The sequence below is a fragment of the Mustelus asterias genome, chromosome 5 (assembly GCF_964213995.1).
Source record: "Mustelus asterias chromosome 5, sMusAst1.hap1.1, whole genome shotgun sequence".
Lineage (NCBI taxonomy): Eukaryota > Metazoa > Chordata > Chondrichthyes > Carcharhiniformes > Triakidae > Mustelus > Mustelus asterias.
In genome coordinates, this window is record NC_135805.1 from 98,530,346 (window position 1) to 98,558,119 (window position 27,774).

At 40.7% G+C, this 27,774-nt stretch overlaps 1 protein-coding gene across 1 annotated transcript; it reads left to right on the forward strand.

The window, feature by feature from the left end:
* Window positions 1-742: 742 nt before the first annotated feature.
* LOC144494004 (tudor domain-containing protein 6-like) lies at window positions 743-27,710 on the forward strand. The gene is made up of 6 exons (XM_078213578.1): window positions 743-1,276; window positions 1,373-7,388; window positions 11,890-11,979; window positions 13,602-13,685; window positions 24,795-24,862; window positions 26,385-27,710. The coding sequence occupies exons 1-5, from the start codon at window positions 743-745 to the stop codon at window positions 24,839-24,841; spliced, it is 6,771 nt and encodes a 2,256-aa protein (XP_078069704.1). The 3' UTR covers window positions 24,842-24,862; window positions 26,385-27,710.
* Window positions 27,711-27,774: the final 64 nt, after the last annotated feature.

Here is a 27,774-nt window from a genome sequence, read left to right on the forward strand (position 1 = left end):
CCTCAAATGATTTCAATGTCAGAGAATTTCAAACCATAATTGATATTGCTTGATTTGCATAATATTTGATGATTTTGTTGGTCCCATTTCTTTTAAATAATTAAAGTTGCACTGACAAAAGGTAAAATAAATTCTCTAAAAACTCATCTCTTAAAATCAGAGGTGATCCAGACTCGAAACGCGTTGGCTCTATTCTCTCTCCACAGATGCGGTCAGACCTGCTGACATTTTCCATCATTTTGTGTTTTTGTTTCAGATTCCAGCATCCGCGGTATTTTACTTTTACCTCAGACATCCCAGATCTCGCGACAGGTCCATCGCGCATGTGCAAATCTGAACACGTGACATCCTCCAGCTCCGAGCACAGTCCAAATGCTGAGGAGGAGGAGGAGGGGCGGCAGTTTTAATCTATGCGTATTCCAACTGATCGTCATGAAAGATGAACCTAAACATAGCTAATTAGTGCGATTATCCACTATTAAAAAATACAGAAGCAGTGAAAATCAAATCCTCGTTTTAAATAAAATCAGTTCAACTCGTCCATTGATCCTCACCCCCCCCCCCCCCCCGGCGTTGAGTGAGCGGAGCCGTGCCACGCATGCGCAGTAAGGGCCGCCTAAAGTGGAGGGGCGGGGCTAACGGCAACGTGTTCTGTCGCCACTTTTGAAAGCGCGGCTGGATTGTGGGCGCCATGATGGAGGGTTCCAATGGAATTCAAACACTAACCGCCTCCGGCTCGTGAATGGGGCTGCCTGTTTGCGAAGAAAAACACCCCAAGGAGACGGCTGGAGGAGCCGTGCTTCGCGGTCGCAACACGATGAGCTCGACCGCCGGGTTGCCGCCCACGGGCGTCTGCCTCGCTTTCCGGGTAACCCGGGTGGACCCTCCCCGGCCCGGCTCCGTACTGGTCAGGCTGTGGGGCCGCTTCCAGCAGCGAGAAAGACAACCCGAGTACCAGAGGCTGCACAGCGACATACAGAGCTGGGCCAAGACGGCCCGGATGGTCGGAGGAGGAGGGGGAGCCGGGCACAGCGTGCCGCTCCCTTCCCTGGACAACAATGAGCGATGCCTGGTGGACATGGGCGGCGAGTGGCACCGGGCCCGGGTGCTGAGCCACGTCGGCGACGATTACACCGTCTTCACCCTGGACGAAGGGCGGGCGCTGCCGGTCCGAGCCCGCAGCCTGGACCGAGGTAAGAAGGACTTTTTCCAGCTGCCGCCCGAGGTGGTCTGCTGCATCCTGGCCAACTTGGTGCCGGCGCCCGGGGCCGGAGCCGCCAGCGGCGGCAACGAAACCACCACCACAGCAGCCGCCGCCGCGGAAGAGGAGCGGGAGGACGCGGAGCAGGAAAAGGTGCCCGAGGACGGCGAGGATGGCGGCAAGCCGCGGGGTGGCACCGCCTCCTGGGCGCCTGCGGCTCTCTCCTTCTTCCGCGCCCTGCAGGGGCGCACCCTGGAGGCGCAGGTGGAGGCCGTGCTGCCCAACCGCCTGGTGCTGGCGGAGGTGACCCGGGTGTCGCGGCAGCTGTGCGAGCTGGGCCTGGCCAGGGCCATCGACCGGGGCGCCTTCCGACTGATGGTGGAGATGTCCACCTCCCGGCCCTGCGCTGCTGCCGCCGCCGCCGTGGGCGCCTCCTTCAGGAAAGAACGCGCCTCGGCGCCGCTGGCCGGGGGCGGAGGCGGCGGCTCCGGGGGCGAGGCGGCTTCGAGCCTGAGTCTGTCGCCGCCCAGCGAGGCGGGCTACAGCCTCAACTACTTCTACCCGCTGCTGCAGGTGGACGAGACGGTGACGGTGCGGGTGACCCACGTGCGCTACCCGGACCGCTTCTTCTGCCAACTGCGGTGCCACTGCCCGGAGCTGGAGCGGCTGCACGACAGCATGTGCCGTTACTATGACAACAGCCGCGCGGCCGAGGCCCCGCGCAGGCTCGGCTCGCCCTGCGCCGCCAAGAGCGCGGACGGGCGCTGGTACCGCGCGCTCGTCCAGCAGACGTTGGCCGACGGCGTGTTGGAGGTCTTCTACGTGGACTACGGCGACCGCGAGGTGGTGCCAGCCCGCGTGGTCCGCAAGCTCAGCCCCGGCTACTTCAAGATGCCCGTCGTCACCTACCCCTTCGCGCTGCGCGACGCCTCCGACTACGGCCGCGGCTGGTCGGCGCGCCACGTCGAGCTGCTCAAGTCGCTGATCCTGCGCCGGGTGCTGCAGGCCAAGGTGGAGTTCTACAACTCGGTGGAGAACGTCTACTACGTGACCCTCTACCAGGAGGACGGCTCCACCGTCAACGCGGTGTTCAGTGCCCAGGCTGAGAGTCTGCTGTCGGGCTACTGCGAGGAGGGCCGCCTGAGGGCCGACAGCCAGAAGCTCAACGCGCTCCAATGCGGCGGCGACTACCTGATCGGGGACAGGCGGATCGAGGGGCTCTCCAAGCCCAAAGATCGCATCTCGTTGCTGAAGAACGCCAATCTGAAACTGAATGCATTTTATGATGTCCTAGTGGAATTTGTGAAAGATCCTTCAGAGTTTTGGATCCGAACCATGGAGACAGCCAGCGAATTTGAAAAACTCATGAGCAGCATTGCCAAAAAATATGGAAACTTGAGTCGAAACGAAGGATTAGTAAAGAAACCCGAACCCGGTTTGTTATGCTGTGCCAAATTCAAGGCTGACAACTTATTTTATAGAGCTGTTATTACTGAGATTCTTGATGGCCATTTCAGGGTATTTTTCATTGATTATGGAAACATGGAAGTAGTGGACTGGCATGATGTTAAGGCATTACTTCCAGAGTATAGAAAACTACCTGCCCTGGCAGTGAAGTGCTCCCTTGCAGACCTTGCTCCCAAAGAAGGAATTTGGAGTAGAGAAGCTATTTCCTATTTTGAAAAGGCAGTGTTCGAAAAACATCTTGTCGTTCACGTTTTAGAGAAGGAGATGGACAAATACTTGATTGAACTGCTAGATGTGGAAGATGACGGAGAACCTAGTGTGAATAAGTTGATCTTGCTGGCAGGTTATGCTGATCGCAAAGAACTTAAAGTCTCACATTTCAATTCAAAGAATTTGGATTTATTGGGTCATTTACATATTTCACATTCATCTGAAGAAATTGTTCACACATATGGTAGAAGCAAAAAAGACAAATTGGAGCAAAGACCTGAGACTCCTGAAAAAAATAACCCTTTTACAGAGTACTGTGGTACACCAACACTGGGTTTGAGTGATTCTCTGACCACATTATTTTCTAGTCAGGGAGAATTTGAAGGTAATGACAGAACAGAAATGTTGGAATCTGTAATTACAGAGTCTCCCTATAAGCAAGAATATCTTAAAGTGGGAAGCACAGTGGATGTACAAGTTTCTTACATTGATGAACCTGGTGACTTTTGGTGTCAAATGACTAAAAATACTCATGAATTGAAGATATTAATGAGTAAAATACAAGAATATTATAATGTGCATGAAGATAATTTTCAACCTGGTCAATCTGCTTGTATTGTAAGGTATTCTGAAGATGGAAAGTGGTACAGAGCACTGATCCTTGGAAAAGTGACTACAATGGAAGTGGATGTGTTGTATATTGATTATGGAAATAGAGAGAGAGTACCCATAAGTGAGCTGCGTCTAATAAAACCAGAGTTTCTTCTTTTCAAAGGTCAGGCATTTAGGTGCAGTCTTTATAACATAATTCAGCCAATGGGTCCTGATCCGTTTATGTGGAATGAAGATTCAATTGCTGCATTCCAGGAATTTATTGATAATGCTTTAAGTTTGTACATGGAACTCAAATGCACAGTGTATGCATTGACCGTTGTAGAAGGCAAAGGTCTGTGTAATGTTGTGGATTTGAACACACCCTTTCAGAGTGCTTGCCAGTTACTTATTGAGCGAGGTTTAGCCAAATTTGTAGGATCACCTAGTATCCTTGCCCCATCAGTAAGCCTTTATACCTATTACTATTCGACTCATGATGTGAAAATTGGTAGTGAAGAAGAGATGTATGTGAGCCATGTTGCCAGCCCAACAAAATTCTATTGTCTGCTTGGTAGAAATTTGGGTATTCTAGATAAACTTGCAGACAAGGTTAATAAACTATCTTCCAAGATGCAGGGCTATACTTTTTCACAGGGTGTAGATCCCATCTGTCTTGCAAAATATACAGATAACCGATGGTATCGTGCTTTGGCATGGCCAATACAGGACCGAATCCGGGTCTCTTTTGTGGACTATGGCAACAAATTAGATATTGATAAAGATGACTTGCTTCCAATACCCAACAGTGCAAAAGATGTTAAATTTCTACCCATGCAAGCAATTAAATGTGGATTGTCTGATATACCAGTTGACTTGTCCCTGGACATTATTATCTGGTTTAAAAAAGCTGTTATGGATAAACCTTTGAAAGCTGTAGTTGTAGCAAAAGAGACTGATGGAAAACTGATTGTTGAACTATATGATGGGAACATGCAAATAAATGCAAAGATTAAGGAACAGCTATGCTTGCAGAATACCAGTGAAACAAAAACAAACGGAAATGCAGGAAGACAAAAAAACAAAAATGAAAAGTCATGCACGCCTTGCATGGCAAAGAGTGAACATGAACCATCGCCTCTCAAAAGGCGGGTAGTTGATGACCAAGGTGATAATCGTGAAACTGAGAAGATAACAGTATCTACTTGCAAACAGGACAGGTGGAAGAATAGAACTGAGGGTATTTCACAGACTGAAGAGGGTGGGCTCAAGAAATTTATTCATAATAAAGTATGTATAAAGAATACAAAAGAATATTCAGATTTAAAATTAAGCATGGTAACTGTAGATCACAAATTGGATAACATTTGGGTTGAAAGCCCAAGTGAAAACACTCACTCAATTACATCTTGGCCTAAGCTAACAGACCTCCCTGTGATGACATTGAATGGTGGATTTAAAAGTGAGGTATCTGTTTCACATGTTATCAACCCATCACACTTTTTTGTTCAGCTTCTTCAGAATGAAGATAAAGTAACTATGATGGAAGAAAGGTTGAATGCATGTAATACAAATAACAGAAAAGTTGGAAACTTTGAGATAAGTGATGTGGTCTGTGCAGAATTTCCAGAAGATGGTTCTCTGTACAGAGCTGTTGTTACTCAGATTTGTGATAATTTGGTTTCTGTGGAATATATAGATTATGGTAATGCTGCAACAGTCGATGCATCAAAAATTATTCCTCTTTCTAAAGATTTCTTAGAAGTCCACCGACTTAGCATTCCATGCTTCCTTACAGGATTTCAGGATTCAAGTTTCGGAGAAATCGATGAGGAAGTTCTATCTGAATTCATAAAAAGAACAAGTAAAACTGGAATAACATGTGAATTTATACAACAGTGTGGACAACTGTGGGAGGTTCATCTTTATGATGACCAGGGATCAATGGCCGATTTATTGAATAACTTTGCATTTAGAAGTGGTACTCAATATTCTCAACAACCAACTGAATATCCTGTAATTGATGTAAGACCTGCTTCAAAGTTCAATGCATATGTCTTCACAGTAAATTCTCCTCAGCAGTTTTGGTGTCAGTTTAAAATTACAAGTGATGGCATTTTTATCGAATCACTTGAGGAAATGAGAGATGATTCGATTGATTTACAGTCCAAAGATGATTTCACTCCCAAAGCTGGCAATCTGTGTATGGTGAAAAGCAAAACCCATAATAACTGGGCTACATGTGAAATTGTGCAAGTTTGTGATGGAGTTGTTGAGGTTCTTTTTTTGAGGGAAGACATCAAGGAAGAAGTAAATAGCATGGATATAAAAGAGGTAACTCCTGCATTTACATTAACTTATGAATGTAAATTGCATGGTTTGTTTCCAATTGATGGAAATAGTTGGTCCAAAGAAGCCATTGAGCTCTTTAAAACTTTGGTTTTGTACAAAACTGTAACTGTAAAAGTAATTAGTGTTTCTGAGGATAATGTGCTGGAAGTAGCTATATATGACCACTTGGATAATGTTGTGAGAAACAGGCTAACTGCTTCGGGATTAGGTATTGAAAAACTGTACACTTGTGTGTCTGATACGACCAGTTATGGGCGATACATCAAGAAACTTCCTTTAGTTGGACAGACCATTGAAGGGTACATCACCGCAGCAGAAAGTCCTAGTTATTTTTGGTGTCAATATTCATCCCCAGAAGTTCAAATGCTATCCAAAAAAATGCAAGAAGTTGGAGTACTTGGTGTCACCCACAGGGAATTATTATCTGACATTTCAGTTGGGGACAGTTGTTTTTGTAAATATTGTGAAGATGGACAGTGGTACAGAGCTGAAGTGAAAAAAGTAAATGGAAGCATACTTTCTCTGCAATATGTTGACTATGGGAATGAAGATGATGTTGGAATAGAACAAGTTAAAAAGATGCCCAAAGAGCTACTAAAGATTCCCACACAATCTTTTCCATGCAGCCTTTCGGGATATGATTTATCTAATGGTTCTTGGAAAGATGGTGCTGTGGATGCTCTCCTTAATCTTTCCGATCAGTTGTTAAAAATTACTGTGGTAGCAAATGAATGTAAAAACAGCAGTTTGCCACCTTTATTGCATGTGCAAATTCAGCATATTGATGGTATAATCAATGAAATTGTGAGAAACTTTTGGAATTTGCAGTCTGATAAATATGATGAAAGCAGCCAGATATGTGATAAAAATTCATTAAGTACTGGTCATCTAACTCCTGTACTGTCTAGCCCTGGTGACTTAAATTTAGAAGATAAACTATTGATGCAGGCTATTACATCAGACATAACTTGTTCTGAAATACCAAATGCAGAAACCTTGGTCACTTTGTATAAATTGCATAATGCGGAAGAGATGTGTCTTAAAAGTCTAGCTACAAATATACCTGAAGAGAGCAACAAAAGTGAGATTAATCTTCCAAATATTCAGTTGTCTCCAGTAATAGATGTTCTAGATAATGAAGTACATATACTAAATACTTCAAAGATCCATGAATCTGCTGCATTGTCTTCAATTTCTACTGAAGACACTATTAAGACTGTTCACAATTTTGAAGATGTGTCTTCAGGTTCAGATGAAGGAATGTCTACGGCGCAGGCTTGTATGGACCAATACTCTTTAATTGACCAGACTGAAGATACAGATCTTAAAGAAGCTCAAGGGACACTGAAAGCAAGTGATTTTTTGCAGGGCTCTGTGCAGTCTATTGATTTGTATGAAGAGATTTTTAAATGCCAACAGGATCAGCCTTTTACAGAGGAACTTGGTGATGATTCCATGACCCGTATTCTCATCTCCCATGATGAGGACGATGATGACTACTATGAAGAGCAAAACTTATCAGAAGCCCAATTGGACAGCGGTGAAATAAAAGAACAGTTTGAGACAGGTGGGTAAGAACGTTATTTTAAAATTCTAACCATTCAAAGTTTAAATAGATTTTAGAATCCAAGTTTTGAAATATAAAAATAAGACCTGATTGCAAAGTAATATGATTACTCCCTGGGGGCTAAGAATATTGCTTTTCAAGTACTAGGTTCTGTTGCTTCCATTGCCTGCAAACTGAGATATTTGCTGGTGAATACAAGAGACTATTTCATGTGTAATGATACGGCAACCATTTTTACTTCAAATTTGAAGCCCTCACCAACTTAAAGAACCTGTAACAAGCAACTTTTAAAATTTTGTTAATGACCTGCAACTGTTTTGACTTCAACGGGCAAATTGCTTCTTGGTATAATTAGTGATTTGGCTATGGCTTGATCTATGTAGCACAGATTGCATTGCTTTTGAAGTCTGACTCCTGAATGATCTCATGAACTTCCATTTAATATGTGGGGAAAATGTTTGTACAGCCCATGTTGTACCGAGTTGCAGACTGGCCTAGGCTTGAGATGATATACTCTTACAGCTGTTTGAATAGTTCTAATTGGAAATGATGAGCACCATCCCAAGATGAAAAACGTGATAGGTGAAATAGTTCTTATCTGTTTTCACATGCATTGACTGCTCTAATGATCTGGCATAATTTGGTAAATTCACTTGAATCCAAAGTGAGCATTGAAATTGCCTTCAGTTTGTTGATTGAAACCTTTTTACCAATTTGTCTTTTTTTTTTCTTGATCTCTCTCGCTCTCCCTCTGGCTCTCATTATTTCCAATTCCTCTTTTCCTCACGCTTGTCTACATCTTTTTCCTTCCATTTAGCCATCATAACAAGTTGCACAATGCAAATTTTGATCATTTTACAAGCAGCAAATGATATTTGTTTGTGATGGGTGCAAATATGAAGAGGATATCAATCTGAAACAAATGCAAGTTGATAGTTGAAACCACTTTATAAAGAAGGCTGAATGACTTGACTGTAACGGGATTTTTATTTTAACCCATGTGCCTTCAGTAACCACCAAACCCATCTTTTGTTGTGCCGATATCTTTTGTGGCACATCAAGCAATAATTTTCTTTTAGTTAAGTAGTGAATCTATTTTTTTTTAAAAGTTAAAACTCCATTGTGTTCAGAAAACTCTGCTATAGTACAACCACTATAAAATTGAATTTTAAATCCAGTTTGAAAGGGAGAAGAAAGAGTAAGTCTAAAATTAGCATTTTAAACTTTAAGGGCAACTACCTGGGCAAGAAAGATGAGCTAACTGAAGTGAACTGGGATATCAGGCTAGAGGATCGATCCATAGAGAAGCAGTGTCAGACTTTTAAGGAGGTATTTCAAAATGGTCAGAATAACAATATTCCTACTATAAAGAAAATTCGTTATCAGCGGACCCAAAGAAGTTAAGGAAAGTGTTGGCACAAAAATGTTGGCAGGTCAGATGGATGGTCAGGATATAAAGAACAGCAGAGAATAATTAAAAGGTTAATCGGGAAAAACAAATTAGTATGAGAGGAAGACGGCTAGAAATGTAAAATAGGTATTTAAAAGGAAGAGATTAACTAAAAATGGTCCTCTAGAGAGTAACCACCAAACAAGTGGGTTGGACTTTAACCTGGTGTTGTTAAACTTCTTTCTTCCTCTAGAGAGTGACAGACTAGTAGAGAATAAGGAAATGACAGACAAAATGAGCTAATATTTTGCTTTTGTCTTCAATATAGAAAAAGAATATTCCAGTAATAGCTGTATATGAGGTGGGAGAGGGGAACTTGGTGTAATTATAATCACCTAGGAAAGCGGTACTGAGCAAACTGATGGAGCTTATGAGCTGACAAGTCTGTGTCCTGATGGATTTCATCTTAGTGGCTTGAAAGAGATGGCTGATGAGGTAGTAGATGTGTTGGTGTTAATTTCCCAAAATTTGGTAGATTCTGGAAATGTTCCAACAGTCTAGAAAGTAACAAATGTGGCCCCTTTAGTCAGGAAGAGAGACAGGCAGGAAACTATAGCCAGTTAGCTTAATGTTTATTGTGGGGAAGAATTGACCATTAAAGAGGTTACAGTTGGACATTTAGAAAAGCTCAAGGTAATTGGAAAGAGCCAGCATGGTTTTGTGAAAGGGAAGTCAGTCTGACTAGTGAGCATAATAGAAGCCAATGCTCCAAGAAGGCGGGTTCTGGTCAATTTTTTTTTTGTGGACCTCGCTCTTAACGCTTTACATCTTCAACTGACTTGAGTGTGCGTTTTAGCTTGCAAGCTTTCTTTGGGATTAAAATAAACTTTTTTGTCATGTGGCTGGAGCTTCCACGGGACCTCCTAGACCTCTCCCGGATCCCCAGGGTTTCATGGATCCTAGTTTGGAAACCCCTGGGTTAACTGAAGTACGGCTGAATAATTCCAAGGTACAGAGGGACCTAGGTGTTATCGTGTGTGTCATAAAAAGTTAATATGCAGGTATAACAAATAATTTAAAAGGCTAATGGAATTATACCTTTTATTATGAGTCAAACATAAAAGTAAGGACGTTATGTTCTAGTTATACAGGGCATTGGTGAGAGCACATCTTGAATACCGTATGCAGTTTAGTACTCAATTGAGGAAGGTTTACTAAATTGATACCTGGGATATGCGGGATTGTCCAATGAGGTTGGACACTTGTTGTTTCCATTGGACTTCAGAAGAATGAGGGATGAATTGACTGATCCTAAAAAGTTTTGACGAGGTGGACATGCAAAGGAAGATTTCTGTTGTGGGCAAGTCCAGAATTAGGGGGCACTATCTTAAAACTTAAGGGTCATCCTTTTAGGTCAGAGATGAGAATTTCTTTTGAGGACTGAGACTTTGAAACTCAAAGTGGTGGAGGCTGGGTCATCAAATATTTTTAAGGCAGGGGAATCTATTTGGGGTGGATGGGAATGTGAAATTCAAAGCACAAACAGGTCAGCCATGATCTTATTAAATGGTGGAGCAGATCCAAGGGGCTGAATGGTCTATTTCTATTTTGTATGTTTGTATGGCTCTTCTCCATCCCTCATGAAATATTGGGTACCTTGTAAGTTTCAGGGTTGTACATTAGCAATAATCTAATTTTCTGGGCCTTTGGTCTCCTTTTGTAAAAGTACTAATTTCCTTTTCGGCATATTAAATGTCTATGATATCCAGTCTTTCTCTGCACTGTTTTGCTTGGTCATATTCAACATGTTGAAATCCAAATTTGTCAAATGTTGTTCCAGGGAAATGCTGGTAACTGCAGCTTGAAGGTCCTGTTGTAGTTTGTGGAAACTTACTGTGCACAACATGGTTATCACTTAATCACTCAAGATTTATTGAATAGGAATATATTTTGAGGGTAAATTAATTTTGCTGGGAGGTAACTTTTTGATCACCCTTGCCAGTCATTCCTAGAGTGCTGAAAGGATATGTCGTATTAGCAAAAACAAGATGTTCACATTTGAGGAAAGTTAAAGAACACATTAGTAAACAGTTTGTTTCTTAAGCCAATGGTTGAAAATGGATGGTTCATTTGAAATACAATACCTCAGTCAATTGTACAGATGGAAAAAGACGACAGCTTTAACCCTCCACTGACACTATACAATTTAATTCCAATGGGCATGCTACTGTTGAAGCTGGGACTCCAGGCAGGAGCACTTCTACAGTACTATGAAGCTTGAATCATAACAAGGACTTTGTAATAGAACAAGAATGGTGATTAAGAAGCTGTTTTCTCTGAGGATAGATGTTGAAATTATATCTGGCATGTTTCAATGAAAGTGTTTTTTCCTCAATTTAACATGAGCCGATTCAAAATAAAGACTCACTTTATTAAAAAAAAGTTCCCAATTAGATTTTGATATTCAGTGACCAAACCAGTCATGAGACCAGACTTTTGACAAAATTTGTATTTATACTTTTAACGCAAACAGTTAAAGTAGCTTCGTCAGAGAAGTTTTTTGATTCATTTAAGCCTTCAGTGACATAATAACTACAGTACTCCTGTATTTAAATTATTGTTGCAATAAGATATTAAGTTGACTGCAAGTGTTTTATGAGTCTCCAAGTATAAAATTATTGTTTGAAACTTTTATTTTATCAACTTCTTCCTTCCCACAGAGATTAAGCCATTTGATCTAAGGTCTGGTAGCTTCACATAATCAGCCAGGCAGGTCTTATGCATTGTGGTCCATTACTGTTTCTGACACTTGGGTCCTGCTGTACTTAAATAGCAATTCTTCAACCTAGCCAAAAGGGTCAGCCAAGGTTGTTTGCAGTTTATTTTCATCTTGCAGCCATTGATGTTTTTCTCAAGAAGAATAAAATTCTAAGTAATGAATCATTAACCTGAGCGAATCTTTAGTTCAATTTAATCTTGAGCACTATAGGTTGGTAGCATTCTGTTGTGTGTTACCACTTTTTGTAGATTAATAATTCTCTACTCCATATTCATTTTTATACGGTACTTTGGCCACATTATCTTAATTTTTTTCACATGCTTTATCCATAGTTACAACTGCTACGTTGAATATCTGCCCAGAAGAAGACGAAAATAAAATCCTTACCTGTGCTACAACTCTTAGTGGTGCTATGAATAAAGGTATATGGTTAATGTTTTTCTTTTCATCCTCAACAAAGTGATTGGAATAATCAATCTACCAATTTACATTCCAAAGTTATTTTATTTAAGGCTTTTAAACATAGGATCATTTGTATTTCAAGTTGGTGCCTGGTGTGCTTGGAATCCTGTATTGCTTTGTTGGGTAATAGTACGATGATTCTCTTAAAATCATGGAACTTCAGTATTCTATAGCTTTGAATGATTCCATCTTGTTTTCAACTGCAACAACCAGATTGTGTTCAGACACACCCTAACATCTTGTGCTATAGACTCAAATCAGTTGATAGGAATTTTATAAATTCTGGAAATCTGAAATAAAAACAAAGTGCTGGAAATATTTAGGCAGCATCTGTGGAGACAAAACAATGCGTTAGTTGATTTTTGTAGGAACTGAAAGAATTTAGAAATGCAATAGATTTAGAGAAAGTGGGGTGGGTGGCTAATAGAACCAAAATGAAAGTTAGAGAGCGGAAGAGATTGAATGACAGAAGCTTTCATGGTAATGAGGCAGGTAATGAGGCAAGAAATGAAAGATTTATCTAAAGGAGATGGAAATGGCAGAATAGCTGTCATCTAAACAATGTATTTAAAGAAATGAAGTGGGGGGTGGGGGAGACAATAATAAAACAATCTCTTAGCCCATTTAATGATCTAAAATTGTTAAAGTCCAGAAGACATGAAAGGTTTCATTCAAAATATGAGGTGCTGTTCTATGAACTTGCATTGGAACACTAGCAAGCCATGGACCAGAAGGTCAAATTGGGATTAAAATGGCAGACAACTAGGAAATGGCCACATTGGAATTCTGAAAACAGTGGAAGTGGGATGTTTCTGGTAGCATCACACTGAAGTTGGCAGAGAATGGGAATGTTACTTTACACTGCACACACCCAAAGTATTTGAAATGTAATTTTTCTAAAAGTCGACCGCATTCTACAGTGTCAATCTCAAATGGAAGTCTGAGTCCTGGGAAATGCACACTGATGCAACTTTTTGCCAAAGTGGTTGGGAATGCATAGCTCGATATTTTGCTAAGAGGTGCATTTTTAAGATAAAGCCATAAAGGGCTTTGTGGTGACCCGGTTGCCTAACTTCTAAAGAAAATTGATCTCTGGAAAACCCCTTCAAACTTACTATTTGCAGCAAACTGAACAGAGCACCATTGAGAACTTTTTAAGAGAGTATATATTTAAAAGTATCTGAGTAGACTTAAAGGGCTACCTTTATTGTTGAGATCATTTGCCTGTTGTGAAAAAAATTGTTACACCTTAAATGCAAATATTAACCCAAACATGTATTGTGAACTTGAATGACATCCAGGGTCTAATTCACTTGACCAATTGAAAATAATTTTATTAATGTATTCCTGAATTTTCGTTTATTGAGACATCATTCATTTGTTGGTCTTTTTATATAGAATTAATGAAGCAAAAATCATGAGTTAAATCGAGGACAAGCAGTCAGCTTCACCCCTCCATTGCCTAGATGTAATTTTTTTTTTTTAAATCCCCAGTTCTTTCACGTTGTATCTGTGATCTTTGGGTACTAGCTAGTTTAGATGTAATAAGTGGAGATGGTACCTTTTAATGTTTTTCCCTCAGGATTACAGATAGCTATAACTGAAAGAGATGCTGAGCAAGAGGAAGTCATTTCTTTGAAAGATACATTTACTGATATGGAAAAAGGTATGTAAAGTTTTGAAAATGTTTCTGCTGTTTTGTGCTTGAGTAATTTATCTTGCTCCGTTTTTGCTTGTCACCAAATTGCATGTGCAATTTTACAAAGCAAAAGTCTTTGTATGATGTGTAATATTTTCTTGATGTACTTGAGCCCATGTACTCTTGACATTAAAATACATTTCAGTCATTGTGATTCTATTCCATCTTTGGTAGGCATAATCTCTTCTCTCCTACCTTTCAAAAGTCACGATCCTTCATGTTTGGAGGGAAAGTTAGAGGAAGCAACTTTGATTTGTTGTGTGATTTATAAATGTAGGATTCTGGTATTGCCCTTGTAAATCTTTGCACTCTCCAATGCCTCTATCCTTTGTGTAATATGGTGACTAGAATTGTGGGTGATCATAACTTGCAATTCTATTCCAGAAATAAAGCCTACTGCTTGGTTTGCATATTTTATGACCATGTTAACCTGTGGTGCAACTGTTATTGATTGAATGTATTTGTACTCGGGTCTGTTTGTTTCTTTACCCACTTAGACTTGCATTTTACAAGTTTTTTTTTTTCATTTATGCAATGCTGGTGTCACTGACTAGACCACCATTTATTTCCCATGGGGGTGAGCTGCTGCCTTGAACTGCTGTAGCCCTTGTGTTGTAGGATTTTTGACCCATCAGCAGTGAAGGAAAAACAATATAATTCCAAGTCAGAATGGTGTGTGACTTGGAAGGGATCTTGCAGCTGGTGCTCCCATGTATCTGCAACCCATTTCCTTACTAGTAGAGGTTGTGGCTTTGGAAAGGTGCTGTTGAAGGAGCCTTGGTGAGTTGCTGCACTGTTTTCACTAAGTGATACACTCTGCTGCCACAATGCTGTCATGTGTCTGAGTTGCGCTCAGACTCCGCTGCACTCATCTAGGCAAATGGAGAGTATTCTATAATGCCCCTGACTTGTGCCCTTTGGGTGGTGGACAAGCTTTGGTAGTCAGGAGGCGAGTTCGTTGCCACAAAATTCCCAGCCTCTGACCTCATGTCACAAAAAGCTTTTGATAAAAGAGGTTGGTGGGCAAAATTAAAGCACGTGGGATTGGGGGGGGGGGGGGGGAAGGTTAATATATTGGCATGAATTGAGAGATGGTAAATGGACAGGAAACAGTAGAAATAAATGGGTCTTTTTCAAAATGGCAGGCAGTGACTAGTCGGTCCTGTAGTGAACAGTGCTTGGGCCCCAGCTATTGACAATATACATCAATAATTTAATGAGGGATCCAAAAGTAATATTTCAAAATTTGCTAATACACACAACTTGGTGGGAATGAGTGGTGAGGATGATAAGAGACTTCATGGTGATTTAGACAAATGGAGTGCATGGACAAATACAAGACAAATGCAGTATAATGTGGATAAATGTAAAATTATCCACTTTGAATGGAGAAACACAATGGCAGAGTATTATTTAAATGGTGATAGATTGGGAAATATTGATGTACAAAGGGACCTGGGTGTCCTATTACACCAATCACTGAAAGCAAGCATGTGGGGATAGCAAGCAGTTAGAAAGGTAAATGGTATGTTAGCCTTCATTGCAAGAGGACTTGAGTACAGGAGCAAGGATGTCTTATTTCAGCTCTTTGGAGGCCTTGGTGAGACCACACCTGGAGTATTGTGTGCAGTTTTGTTGCTTTCATCTAAGGATGTACTTGCCATAGAGGGCCAGTCAGCAAAGGCTCACCAGACTGACTCCTGGGATGGCAGGGTTGTTGTACGAGGAGAGATTAGGTTGGCTGGACCTGTGTTCACTGGAATTTAGAAGAATGAGAGAGGTTCTAATTTAAATGTATAACATTCTGACAGGCTGGACAGATTGGATGCAGATATGTTGTTCTAAATCCCTCAGCCATTGGGAACAAGGGGTCTCAGGATATGGGTGGGAATTTAGGACTGAGATGAGGAGAGACATCTTTTCTGAGAGGGTGATGAATCTGTAGGCAGAAGGCTGTGGAGGCCATGTTGCTGAATATATTCAAAAAGGAAATGGATAGCTTTTAGACTCCAAAGGTGTTGCGAGGTATGGACACACCATGGAGTATGTTGTTGGGTTAGAAGATCATTGAATGGTGGTCGAGGCTCGAAGGACCAAATGGCCTACTCATATTTTCTATGTTTCTATATGGCTGGTTTGGTTCAATTTCTGTTCAGCAGTAATCATATGTTGATCGTGGGGGACTCAGCGATGGCAATGTCAGGGAGGGATGGTTAGATTCTCCTGTTGGAGATAGGCACTCTGTCCTTGTATGGCATGAATTTTATTTGCCACTCATCAACCCAAGGTTTAATATTGTCCAGGTCTTGCTGCATATGAAAACGTTGCTTCGGTAACCTGAGAAGTTATAAATGGTGTTGGACGTTGTGCAATCATCTATGAACGTTCTCACCTCTGACCTTATGATGGAGGGAAGATCATTGCTGAAGATGGTTGGACTAAAGGAACTCTGCAGTGATGTCCTGGGACTGAGATGATTGACCTCCAACAATCACAATTATCTTTCTTTGTGCTAGGTAGGACTCTAGCCAGTGGAAAATTTTCTTCCTGATTCTTGTTGACGACAATTTTTCTAGGCCTTAATGCCATACTTGGCTGTGATGTCATGGGCAGTCACTCTACCGCACTTCTGGAGTTCACCTTTGTTGATGTTTGGACCAAGGCTGTAGTGAGGTCTAGAGCTGAGTGGCCCTATTGGAACCCACATTGAGCGTTAGTGAACAAGTTATTTCTGCATGTGCCACTTGAGAGCACTGTTAATGACTGGGTAGAAGTGTTAGTCGTACTAGAATAGTTTGTCTAGTGGCATGCCATTTTTCCCTACCAAAATCTCTCCCGACCCTCCCTGGCAGTTAAACATTGTGTCATGTTCAAAAAGGTTTGAAATTCTTGACCATTCAATCTCAGCTGGAATCTCCAGAGTGGATGTCTGAAATAGGTGCCTGCATGCAACTTTTATTGTCCACTTACTATTCTGGGAATGTTGAAATTTTGGGAAGAATGGATAACAACAAAGCATTGTCTGTTGCTGCTGGTCACCTGGCTTCTGTTTGAATCTGCAATATCATAAAGCAGATCTATTGTCTCAGTTGTTGCAAAATCGGATCTGTTGAGAATCTTCCTTCAATAGCATCTTTCAAACCCACAACCTCTACCACCCAGAAGGACAGCAGATGCATGGGAACATTGCAGGTTCTCCTCCAAGCCCCACACCATCCTGACTTGGAACTGTATCACAGTTCCTTCGCCATTGCAGGATTGAACTCCCTCCCTAACAGCGCTGTAGGTCTGCCTAATCAGCAGAGACTGAAGTAGTTCAAGAAGGCAGCTCACCACCCCTTCTCAAGGATAATTAGGGTTGTGCAACAAAAATGCCACGTCTTGTGGAAGAATTTTTTTAAAACTTAACTTGTAGTTTGAGAAGCCATATAATTTGGGAATTTCCCTTCTCCAAGTGTTTTGCCCTTGCAGGTTTAACTTGCCCTAACTGGCAGGTGAGGTACTTGTATCAAACAGGACTGATCCTTTAATATGCTAGCAGAATCCATTTGGTATGTAATAGACCTGCATTTTCTCTACATGCACATCAATTTTCATTGTAACAAGCGGAAGTCAGCAAGTTTTGTTGTAGGTTGGGCGTCAGTATATTTAAAAACATAAACAAAACCAGTTGTCTCCCAAGTTAACTTTTTGCTGAGCACACTTAATTTTGTGGATTACCAACAGGCAGTAGATTAGTTTGGTACCTAAATAAAAGGCTACAGCAACATTACCTCTGAACTTTTTAATGCACGAAGCAAGAAAGAACATGGGAATGTTGTGGGTAGAAGTAGTGTTGTGTGAAACTAAGAATTCTGTATTTGGACTTGACTGAATTGACAAAGCATTGAGTAGAGCTGAGGTAACTCTTAAGAAAATGCATCCATTTCAGGTAATTTTCCTTCAGTGTCGAGTTCAGATGAACCCGTGTCATGAAGGCCTTCAGTTAATTTGGTTCCTCCATCTCTGCAGCTTTCTAAATCGTTACCAGTTACATCAATCTTGTAGAGAATTTAACCTGTTAAATTCACTAGAATTAACTAATTGTGTTGTACCATGTCCAAAGCAATAACCTTTGGGTATGGAGACCAAAACTGTACACAATTCTGGATAGGAGCGAAAGTAACAGGGCAGTTGTACTGGGGGACTTTAACTTTACAAATATTGACTGGAAAAGCTATAGTTCGAGTACTTTAGAGGGGTCGGTTTTTGTCCAGTGTGTGCAGGAAGGCTTCCTGACGCATTATGTAGATAGATCAACAAGAGGCGAGGCCACATTGGATTTGGTACTGGGTAATGAACCAGGCCAGGTGTTAGATTTGGAGGTAGGTGAGCACTTTGGTGACAGTGACCACAATTCGATTACGTTTACTTTAGCAATGGAAAAGGGTAGGTATATACCAAAGGGCAAGGGTTATAGCTGGGGGAAAGGAAATTATGATGCGATTAGGTGAGATTTAGCTGGCATAGGTTGGGGAAGGAAACTGCAGGGGATGGGCACAATTGTAATGTGGAACTTGTTCAAGGAACAGCTACTACGCGTCCTTGATAAATATGTACCTGTCAGGCAGGGAGGAAGCAGACTTGAGGGAACCGTGGTTTACTAAAGAGGTTGAATCTCTTGTGAAGAGGAAGAAGGAGACTTGTGTTAAGATGAGACGTGAAGGCTCAGTTAGGGCGCTTGAGAGTTACAAGTTAGCCAGGAAGGACCTAAAGAAAGAGTTAAGAGCCAGGAGGGGACATGAGACGTCTTTGGCAGATAGGATCAAGGAAAACCCTCAAGCTTTCTATAGGTATGTCAGGAGTAAAAGAATGACTAGGGTAAGATTAGGGCCAGTCAAGGACAGTAGGGGGAAGTTGTGCGTGGAGTCTGAAGAGTTAGGAGAGGCACTAAATGAATATTTTTCGTCGGTATTCACACTGGAGAGGGACAGTGTTGTTGAGGGGAGTACTGAGATGCAGGCTGTTGGACTGGATGGGATTGATGTTCATAAGGAGGAGGTGTTAGCAATTCTGGAAAGATAGATAAGTCCCCTGGGCCGGATGGGATTTATCCTAGGATTCTCTGGGAGGCTAGAGAGGAGATTGCAGAGCCTTTGGCTTTGATCTTTGTGTCGTCATTGTCTACAGGAACAGTGCCAGAAGACTGGAGAATAACAAGTGTTGTCCCCTTGTTCAAGAAGGGGAGTAGGGACAAACCTGGTAATTATAGACCAGTGAGTGTTACTTCTGTTGTGGGCAAAGTATTGGAAAGGATTATAAGAGATAGGATTTATAATCACCTAGAAAGGAATAATTTGATTAGGGATAGTCAGCACGGTTTTGTGAAGGGTAGGTCGTGCCTCACAAGCCTTATTGAGTTCTTTGAGAAGGTGACCAAAGAGGTGGATGAGGGTAAAGCGGTTGATGTGGTGTATATGGATTTCAGCAAAGCATTTGATAAGGTTCCCCATGGTAAGCTTTTGCAGAAAATACGGACACATGGGATTGAGGGTGATTTAGTGGTTTGGATCAGGAATTGGCTAGCTGTAAGAAAACAAAGGGTGGTGGTTGATGGGAAATATTCATCCTGGAGTTCAGTTACTAGTGGTGTACCGCAAGGATCTGTTTTGGGGCCACTGCTGTTTGTCATTTTTATTAATGACTTGGATGAGGGCGTGGAAGGATGGATTAGTAAATTTGCGGATGACACTAAAGTCGGTGGAGTTGTAGACAGTGTGGAGGGAAGTGGCAGGTTACAGAGGGACATAGATAAGCTGCAGAGCTGGGCTGAGACGTGGCCAATGGAGTTTAATGCGGAAAAGTGTGAGGTGATTCACTTTGGAAGGAGTAACAGGAATGCAGAGTACTGGGCTAATGGTAAGATACTTGGCAGTGTGGATGAACAGAGGGATCTGGGTGTCCACGTGCATAGATCCCTGAAAGTTGGCACCCAGGTTGATAGGGTTGTTAAGAAGACGTACGGTGTGTTAGCTTTTATTGGTAGAGGGATTGAGTTTCGGAGGCAGGAGGTCATGCTGCAACTGTACAAAACTCTGGTGCGGCCGCATTTGGAGTATTGCGTACAGTTCTGGTCCCCGTATTATAGGAAAGATGTGGAAGTGTTGGAAAGGGTGCAGAGGAGATTTACCAGGATGTTGTCTGGTATGGTGGGAACATCGTATGAGGAAAGGCTGAGGGGCTTGAGGTTGTTTTCGTTAGAGAGAAGGTTAAGAGGTGACTTAATAGAGGCATACAAGATGATCAGAGGATTAGATAGGGTGGATAGTGAGAGCCTTTTTCCTCGGATGGTGTTGGCTAGCACGAGGGGACATAGCTTTAAATTGAGGGGTGAGAGATATAGGACAGATGTTAGAGGTAGGTTCTTTACTCAGAGTAGTAAGGGCGTGGAATGCCCTGCCTGCAGCAGTGGTGGACTCGTCAACGTTGAGAGCGTTCAAGTGGTTATTGGATAAACATATGGATGATATTGGAATAGTGTAGATTAGAGGGGCTTTATATTGGTACCACTGGTCGGCGCAACATCGAGGGCCGAAGGGCCAGTACTGCGTTGTAATGTTCTATGTAATACCCCATGCGTGGTTTTTTTTTTTGAAAGCCCTATATAATTGTAGAAAGAGCTCTTCGCTCTTAGAGTAAACGAGTGGGAAGAAATTTGGCAGACATCATACAAGTGCGAAAAATGTGAACTTATGGAAGTGTTGAACTTAAAGGGACCTAGGTGTCTGTCATATGTCACTGAAAGCTAGCATACAGGTACAGCAAGCAATTAAGAAGGCAAATGGTGCATTGGTCTTTATTACAAGATGATTTGAGGGTGAGTAAAGATATCTTACTGGAATTATATAAAGCTTTGGTGAGATCGCACCTCTGGTATTGTGTGCTGTTTTGGTCTACTTTAGGGGAAAATGTAGTTGCCATTGAGGGAGTGCAATTAATTCCTGGGGTGGAGGGATTTCCTATAAGAGAAGATGAAATAAATGGGGCTTTTATTCATTGAATCCCTACAGTGCAGAAGGAGGCCATTTGGTCCATCAAGCCTGAGAACACCGACAACAATCCCACCTAGTCCCCATGTATTTAACCCTGCTAGCCCCTCTGACACTAAGGAGCAATTTAGTATGGCCAATTAATCTAACCTGCGCATCTTTCTGGAGTTTAGCTGAACGAGAGGTAATCTTAGAACTTAAGTACTTGAACAGGCCCTTTGGCCCTCCAAGCCCGAGCCGATCATGATGGCCTATTCAAATATGCAACATTCTTATTGGGCTTGACGTGATGGATGCAGGAAGGATGTTTCCCCTGGTTGATGTGGTCTTGAACCAGGGGACACTGTTTCAGAATGAATGGTGCAGGCTTGAAGGGCTGAATTGGCCTACTCCTGCTCCTATTTCTTCTTTGCCTTCCTAATTGTTTGTTGTATACTTTGAGATTTGTTTACAAGGGCACCCAAATCCTTTGGAATACCAACATACACTAATATCACTTTAAAATAACACTATGTAAAAGTTGACCCCGAGACTTTTGGCTGTTAAAAATTGGTGTCTCAAATTTGACTTTTACATGAATATGCACAGCATTCTACTTTTCTATTCTTCCTACTAAAGTGGACAGTCACATTTTCCCCTATTATATTCCATCTGCCATCTTGCTCACTCTCATCAGCTGTCAAAATCCCTTTCCCCACAACTTACTATCAGCAAACTTAAATATATATTCCTCTGTCTCCTTGTCTAAGTCATTGATATGAATCTTCTAAATAGATGTGGTCCAAACACATCCTTCTGGCACCCTGCTATTTACAACATTCCAAACTGAGAATTACTTGTTTCTTGCTATTTTTCTGTCTGACCAATTGTCAATTCATGCTAATATACTGCCTCTAATGTGCCTGGATTGCATGTTGGAAAGAGTTAGTGACCCACCAGACAAAACTTGAATGGTTAATTATTGCAAATTTCAAATCTGCCCTAGATATTCTCTCTGGTTAGTTGTATAAAATATTTGACCAAACTTTGATCCTCCTTAGTTCTCTAAGAACTGTGGCTCAGCATCTCATTTTTCCTGGTCACATCTCTAAAGTACGTTGGAAATTTTTTGTGTTGAGACTATATAAATGCACATTTTTAAAAACTGATCCCATATCTCATGATTTAATGATTGCTTGATACCTGAATGATTTGGTGATAACAAGGAAAAATCTTTTTCTTGTACTGTAATCTCGTGTGCCATCATGTGTGCCCCTTTAAAAGGGTGCTGATTGGATCTGGTGAGATGAGGTGAAATCTAAACCAACAGATCAGAACAAATAACAATGATTACAGTGAATTAATTATAACTTCCAACAAAGAATAATTGTAGCATGCTATACTGTCTCCTCACAAACTAAATGCAACTTTGCTGATGAGTGATTTCCCTTTTTCACAAGAAAGTAATCATTTGTCTCTTCTGCACTGAGCAAAACTATTTTTGTAATCTAACTGGGTAGAGTGTAATCTCATACACTCCTAATATTCCTAAGTAAAGGTTAAAGAAACTACCCTCCCCTTCTGTTCTCACTAATAATCTATACGAAAATAGGCACAGAAGGAGCCTCTTAGTTGCATTCTTAGTTTGAGGTTGAGGAGAAGCACCATTCCATTGAATCATCTGGGTATAGTCCCCACAATGCATCACATAGCTGTTTTTGAGTTTAAATTCAATGTGAACTCAATATAACATTTTAATCCTGCTGCAGTTGAGGATTCTGTAATAGAAGCTGAAATTTCTGCATTCTAAACGATTTTCTGCAAAAGTATCTGAATGTTTTTTTTTCCAAAATTGCTTTGTTGAAGACTGCTTTTTTTTTTACTAAAGCAGCCTCGTGCTGTTGGCAGCCATACAGCATATTTTGATAACCTGGTAAGGGCTTGTTGAAATGTTTCTGTGTACATTCACACCTTTATGGATCCAAATTTCTTATCCTTTTCAGTATTGTTATTATTAAGACCTGCATCCAGTAGATTTCAGCCTCTGATCCTGAACAGATAAGACAAATTCCTGTCCAAATTCAAGGTTGTTTTGGAAACTGCAAGGGCAGTCAGTATTTGGAGGAAATGGGCTTTGCAACCTTCTGAGATACAAGTTGGAAATGTTGGAGGATTAGCTTTTAAAAAACTGGTTTAAATAGGACCAGCACCAATGTAGGAAAGTGTTTATTTTGTATCATTGAATGTGGCCTACTCCTGCTATTTCCTATGTTGATGTGTTATTTCTCAGCCGGGGAAACAGCATCTAAACTCCTTCACAATCTTGTATGTTTCAAGGAGGTCGCCTCTCATTGTTTTATTTGTCAATGTTTTATTTGTCAATAGAAATATATGTTGTTTCTTCTTGAAAACTTGGATTTTGTTTCACTAAGCATAAAACTAATCTGTTCCATCTACCTGCTGCCCTTTAATTTTTTTATTTCCTGCTTCTAAACACCCTGATGATCCTGTGCTTCAGTCCTATACATGACTGGGCAGGCAAACTTGCTTGGATTCATTTTGTCCATTTCTCCAAGTTGTACTAATCTGATCATAAATATGATCTGTATGTTCTCATTATTATCATAGAATCATAGAATCCCTACAGTACAGAAAGAGGCCATTCGGCCCATCGAGTCTGCACCGACCACAATCCCACCCAGGCCCTACCCCCATATGCCTACATATTTATCCACTAATCCCTCTAACCTACGCATCTCAGGACACAAAGGGCAATTTTTTTTTAGCATGGCCAATCAACCTAACCTGCACATTTTTGGACTGTGGGAGGAAACCGGAGCACCCGGAGGAAACCCACGCAGACACGAGGAGAATGTGCAAACTCCACACAGACAGTGACCCAAGCCGGGAATCGAACCCAGGTCCCTGGAGCTGTGAAGCAGCAGTGCTAACCACTGTGCTACCGTGTCGCCCCAAAAGACATTTGTGAACCAGATGGATTTTTATGACAATCGACAATGGTTTCATGGTCATTGTTAGACTTTTGTTCCAGATTTTATTTTACTGAATTCAAATATCACCACCTGGCATGGTGGGATTCGAACCCAGGTCCACAGAACATTACCCTCTCTGGATCTCTGCATTACTAGTCCAGTGACAATACCACTATGCCATTGCCTATTATGGAATAAAGCAACTTAATATATTGAGGTTAAATCCCTCCTTTTAACTTTCTTAGATGAGTTGATAGCACATGCAAAATAAGCAGTTGGGTGAGGAGGCAATTTTGTTGCAATTCCACCATTTAAGTAATCATAAGGTCAACTGCATAAAGGCAAGGCACACTGACTACTTGGTGACTGGTATCTTTTGAATCTTAGGGAGGTATCAGTTGCAGCCATGCATTCTTAGCATTGTCTTTAATTTTGTACAGAACTAGTACACTAAAATCTAAACTGATAAATCTCTCTATATTCTACTAATAGTTTCAAGTTGCTTTTTTAAATTGCCATGTTACCGAAAAGTGAGTAATGTGTTCTTTTTCTTTAGTTTTATTTAACTTTAGGAAGATGAAGAATTCTTTGTTTGCTGGAAATGGAAATTAAATTGTATCTGTTGTACTGAGGTTTCATTTCTGAGCTGTAAGTGGGGGACTACTACCAAGGCTTTACAGTTCTTGAATGACCACCACTCACTAGTTATATAGATTATAGTCAGGCAGCTCATGTTGGAAGTCATTGAGTGACGTAGGTATAGTTTAAGTACTCTGCAGAAGAGAAGTTGCAATTCTGTTGTGACCATGGAAAGGTATACAAATGAACTGCATTGTTACCTTGGAATTTTTATTGTTGGGAGAATGTTCTCCTTTTGAAATTACTACATTCCTCTGCAAGCAACTGTGTAAGTGGGTGGTTGAAGATGTATAGGCGCGTTCGAAGAAATGGTCCTGATGGATGAATTGTTTGCTTTTTCAGTGATTACTCTTATGAAATAAAACCAGTAGCACTGTTTGTGATTTGGACCACATATTTGTGTTTTTTGCACATGTATTTCTTCAATTTCTCCAAAGGCACACTTGAACAAACACTTGGTGAGTCGAGATTTGAAAAGAAATAAAGCAGTATAATGACTCATAAGGTGGGTATACGGGAAAGTTATAACATTCATCTATTTCCTATAAAATCTTGTATAATTAATGACCATGCATAATAAAGAAAGACTATTCCACTAAAATGAGGCATGTAGCTTGGCTTAAAACTGATTTTCTATCTCCTCTCTCTGGTACGCTGGCTGTGTGTATGCAGTGGTAAAGGTTTCAATGTGCTGTTTGATTGTGCAAGATTGAAATGAATTGTCTTGAATCCAATGTGCAAGATTGCCTGTGAAATGAAATCATTGATTTTTGTTTTTTCTGGCTATTTGAATGGGACAATTCAACACAAATGATAACATAGTTAATGATAACTGAGACAGTCTTTGCAGTACGAAGAACCATCAAAACTAGTTTTAAACTTGATATGATGTTTTTGGGAGAGTTTATGTGAATATAACCACTTTAGTTGCTGCAATATTCCAATGCTCACATTTTCAGGGCCTGAAATCTACCTGACCTTGAGTATGTAGCCCACTCAGCCTGGGTCTGCCTGAGTAAAGCTGTGAAGTGGGCAGAGGAATTATATGCATAGAAAACAATTTTTGCCCTTTTGGATGACTAATGTTTTTGTCTGTATGAAGTAACAAATGTGCCAAATGAATTAATCCCAATTCCTATAACTTGTTCTTTTGCCCTACTTTGGTCTCTACTTCATTTGATTGAATTTTGCTGTCTCTGCCTCAGGCACAGCTTTATTTTCCTGCCCCCTTGCAGGTTTTCATTTTAGTTTGAATGCACAACACAAACGGCAATTGGGAACAGATTATATGCAATCCAGTTTGTGATCATCTTTGTGGTTTCCAAAACACTTCCTGCATTGTGGCTTTTAACTCAAGATAAGAAAGCCTTATTTTGAAATTTGATTTGAACTGTTAGAAACTTCCATTCCAATCGTTGACTACAGGTTCAAAACACCCAACTTCTATCTGTTCTCTTAACTGCACCCTTCCAAGTTGACACAATTGTTCAGGTAACTGCAGGGTATCTTTGTGGTGTAGTATCATAAACCACTTCCAACAACTATGATGGTAAAATAACATCCTTCAGGCCATAAACCACTACAGCGTGCAAGTCTACATTGAGGGTTTGCGTTGGCCTGATTATAGGAATTGCGTTTGGTAGTAAGCTAGATTTGCATTTCCACAACAAACTTGGAATTGTAACTAGGCTGTGATGAACATTCTTTATCACTGTTTATAGGTGCTTGCAGAGTATTTTGAATGTGGTTAAGTGCTAAATTTATAACCCAATATATTGACTTTTCAACATGCTTTTAGCTTGCGTAATTGCACTTGAGTAGTTTGTGGTCAAAGGGTTGAACAATTCAAACTGGGATTTCACCAAGGACCACTCCTTCTGAACTGTCTTGTTATCCAGGAGTTTGTTCCTTTATTGGTGTCATAACCTTTTTGTGGCTGTGCATGCTTTGTCATAAATGCCTTGTTGAGTAAAAAAGCAAAGTTCTGACTTGTTCATACCTTGTGTTGCTTATATTTCTTTTAATAGGATCACCTTTATTGATACTTCAGGCTAATAATGATATAACTTGTGTGGAAGTTCGAAGTGAGAATGAACACCAGAGCAGTGGGTCAAACTATCCAAATCTCAGTACTGATGTCTTCCAGAAAGAAATTGTTGATTCTGAAGTTCACTGTGAGAAAGAAGATGTTCAGATGCTGTGTTCAACAGCTGTTGATAGTAGTATTGCATTAGATAAAGAACAATTCATCCACAGTGCCAGTATCGAGGTTACTGATGCTGTGCAATCTTCTACCGAATCAGAAGCATTTTTTAACCACTTAATCGATCAAACCCAAAAACACCAACTGATGTCTTTTGTGGCACTTTCAGCATCAGAAAAATTAAACAAATTTGAAAATTTGTCATACAAAAATGTAGAAGCTAATAGCTGCATCACTGTAGAAGGCACATCTACCTCAGAATCTATTGATTCCCTCCAATAGTGTCACCAGAGGTCTTTAAGGAAGATTTGTAAAGACATACTGATTATTCCTGCTCCTGAAGATTTTTGTTAAAGTACTCTGGCTACAAATACTGGAAAATGAGCATTTCATTTAGTCCTTTGCATTGTCCAACTGATTTTAAAGATAAACTGGAAAAGAATGCTTTGTTTCTGGAATCAATCCCCATGCTCTAAAATACAGAAACTACAGTTTATGGTTGATCAGGTGCCTAGAAGAGAGATATGATCATTTTATATTTTGGGATGTTGCAGTATTTCAGTCTACAGATGGTTAAGTTCAGAATTCAAACTTGTCTTCAATTAACTTGCAAAACCCAGTTTGTTTTTTTACTGTCCATGAAGATGCCAAAATTTCATTGGGGGTTGGGGTGTGCAGTCAAGAGAGTTATTAACAGGTATATGCGTGGTCTGTTGGATAAAATTTGAATCTAAATGTTACTGCTGGCACCAGTCAGTTAGGAAATAACAATGTTTCATCTATAATGGTGAACATAAAGAAGTTGTAAAATTTGATTAACCTATTAAGCAAACATTGTAGTGAATCTTGCTGAAAACTGATCAGTATGCAAGAATGTCAATGGTGTTCTGTATGTATGTTACAACCAAAAATGTAATCACCCATGGTTCCTGGAAAAAGTTCTTTCACAAACTAAATTATGAATTATAATCTAAGTCGACCAAAACTAAGTCCTAGAACCAAACAGGATGTTTCCAAAAGTAGTAGTCATCAAAATACTTTTATGTACACTGCAACCTGTTTAACAATGTGTTCAGTTGAAATGACAAATAAAAGCTTGTTTATGCAGACATTTTTTTTTGAGGGCTCATTAAATTTTAAAAAGTTGACTATATGGTCTGTCCCGCTCTTGGTCTTTTTTTGTTCTTGTGTTAGAAGTTGTTTTATGTTGTACT

Coding starts and splice junctions, on each gene's coding strand:
- LOC144494004 (XM_078213578.1), top strand. CDS start 743: ATGGGGCTGCCTGTTTGCGAAGAAAAACACCCCAAGGAGACGGCTGGA. Junction 1,277..1,372: donor CGGCGCCCGGGGCCGGAGCC/GCCAGCGGCGGC, acceptor GAGGACGGCGAG/GATGGCGGCAAGCCGCGGGG. Junction 11,980..13,601: donor TAGTGGTGCTATGAATAAAG/GTATATGGTTAA, acceptor TTTTTCCCTCAG/GATTACAGATAGCTATAACT.